Below are 2,500 nucleotides of genomic sequence, written 5' to 3' on the forward strand. Positions count from 1 at the left end.
TCTCTGGGATTTAACAATATAGGGGCTTACAAATGGAGAGAAACAAAGAAAAGTTTATTGGGAACTAGAATCTAAAAGTTAATTAAGATATCTTTAAGTCATCTGGAGTTATAGGCAGTCAAACGTTGGAAAAGCAACACAAAAAAGTGCTCTTTCGACATTTTTGGACTCTCGCCATTGGGGTATAATGCAACAAGAGGTGCTGATGTTGACTGATATTGGTAATAGATCTACCAATCTCTGTGGAGAAATAAAATAATGATGCTGACACCTTGATAAGGGTTCTTTTTTAACCCGTAGTTTTGCTCTAAAATCATAGGCGAAAATTGTCGTTTTGACCTTCCTCTACATTATAATGGATGACTCTGTAAATAACAAACCATTGTGTTTAATATTTGGGCTTTTTTAAACATTTATAAATATCTTCAGAGAAAGTATTAACAAAACCAGACAAAAGGACTTTAATGCACGGTAGAAACAATCTGGTAATACAAATTTCACTCATTTCCATACTGTGATCTATTGATGTATGGATACAGCGCAGTATAATGGAAATAATAGCGGGACTGTCCTACTATAAAGGTACTATAATAGTAGTTCATGTGTAGGTTCAATGGTAGGCAGATGTCTGGGGATTTTGGCAAAGTTGTGGTCCAGTTAAGGCTGCATGCTTTGGGGGACTGGATAAGCGTGGCTGAGTTTTGGCCTCTTTCTGGGGTGGATACGGCTAACATTTGGTAGGTGGCTTTTGGAGCCATGTTGGACCGTAATACCATACCAAATATAGGTTGATGTCAATAACAGGAAAATTTCACAATTTTGATGACAATATTCAATAACGAATGTTATTGAATACACGTCTTTGATTAAAATTACAATGCATGTAACCATATTTCTCAATTCAGTAAATATTTTTAATATAAGTAAGTTTTTGGTGAAATCATTCAAGTAGACGGTCATAAAATAAACAGAGGTACAAACTACAAGCCATAAAACAAATCAAAACAATCGAGCAGTCAGTGGGGTGTCTTTAAGGACCCCACAGAGAAAGACAATAAAGAAAATGAACCTGTTTTACCACGTTTGATTCTCACAACGACACGTTTTCCAGCTCTTGTGTTCAGTGTTAGACTCTGAGTTTCTGGATGAAACGATTGTTTCCTTTGATGTTGTTATCTGCGAGTGACCTTCAGTGTGGCATTTGTAACACTGACGTGTTTTAACATGTGAGCATGAGATGAGGATCCGTTCAGGGTCAGAGGAGGATTTAGAATTGAATGGCCTTTACTGATGACATTTCCATATAAATACAGATGCCAGATCAGAACCGAAAAACTGAGTGTGATCCATATCCAGTAGGTTGTCGCACAATTTTATATGGCCATATTTGTAACTAGGGGAACTATTGATTTCCATTGTCGATTTCATCTTTCAATCTGTCTGTCTGTTTAAATATTACGAAGGTAGCATTGATTAAACTAGATTTCCTGAAGAAAATGTGAGTGGTGCTTGCCGTGGCAAAACTCGCCAAATAGCATTTTCTAACTAGGCGATGCTAGCATGTGTTAACATGATGTTAACAGGTTTTTAGCATGTTTTAATACTTCGCTAGGCGATGCTAGCATGTGTTAGCATGATGCTAGCACATTTTTATTGTTTTAACACTTCGCTAGGCGATGCTAGCATGTGTTAACATGATGTTAACACGTTTTTAGCATGTTTTAGCACTTCACTACGTGATGCTATCTTGTATTAGCATGATGCTAGCATGTTTTAGCATGATGATAGCATGTAGGTGTTATATTTGTGTTAGCATGATGCTAGCACGTTTTTAGCATGTTTTAACACTTAGCTAGGCGATGTTAGCCTGTGTTAGTTAGATGCTAGCTCGTTTTTAATCATGTTTTATCACTTCACTACACGATGCTATCTTGTGTTAGCATGATGCTAGCATGTTTTTAGTATGTTTTAACACTTCGCTAGGCAACGCTAGCATGTGTTAACATGATATTAACATGTTTTTAGCATGTTTTAGCACTTCGCTAGGCGATGCTAGCATGTGTTAGCACGATGTTAGCACATTTTTAGCATGTTTTAGCACTTCGCTAGCCAATGCTAGCATGTGTTAGTATGATGATAGCACATTTTTTGTATGTTTTAGCACTTCGCTAGGTGATGCTAGCATGTGTTAGCATTATGATAACTGCGGGAGGAGTAGCGCGCCAAACTTTTTGTGGAATAATAATAAAAAGAAGAAGAATAAGTAAGCAAGAGAACAATAGTGATGCCACTAATAAGTTGTTATGAGATGGGAAATAAGACTGACACTGTTCTCTCTGTCAGGAGGAGATGGCGGAGCTGAAGGCTCAGTTGTATCTCTTGGAGAAGGAGAAGAAAGCTCTGGAGCTGAAGTTGAGCACACGTGAGGCTCAGGAACAAGCGTATCTTGTTCATATCGAGCACCTGAAGTCTGAAGTGGAGGAACATCAGGAACAGAGAA

At 37.8% G+C, this 2,500-nt stretch overlaps 1 protein-coding gene across 1 annotated transcript in view; it reads left to right on the plus strand.

Moving 5' to 3' along the window:
* LOC127625141 (colorectal mutant cancer protein-like) overlaps positions 1-2,500 on the plus strand; it is a 132,386-nt gene that overhangs the window by 100,744 nt on the left and 29,142 nt on the right. The window contains exon 14 of the mRNA XM_052100233.1: positions 2,344-2,500. This exon is cut by the window's right edge and continues 56 nt beyond it. Coding sequence (XP_051956193.1) covers positions 2,344-2,500 — 157 coding nt within the window. The remainder of the gene's footprint in view (positions 1-2,343) is intronic.

This window comes from Xyrauchen texanus, chromosome 3 (assembly GCF_025860055.1).
Source record: "Xyrauchen texanus isolate HMW12.3.18 chromosome 3, RBS_HiC_50CHRs, whole genome shotgun sequence".
NCBI classification, from domain to species: domain Eukaryota; kingdom Metazoa; phylum Chordata; class Actinopteri; order Cypriniformes; family Catostomidae; genus Xyrauchen; species Xyrauchen texanus.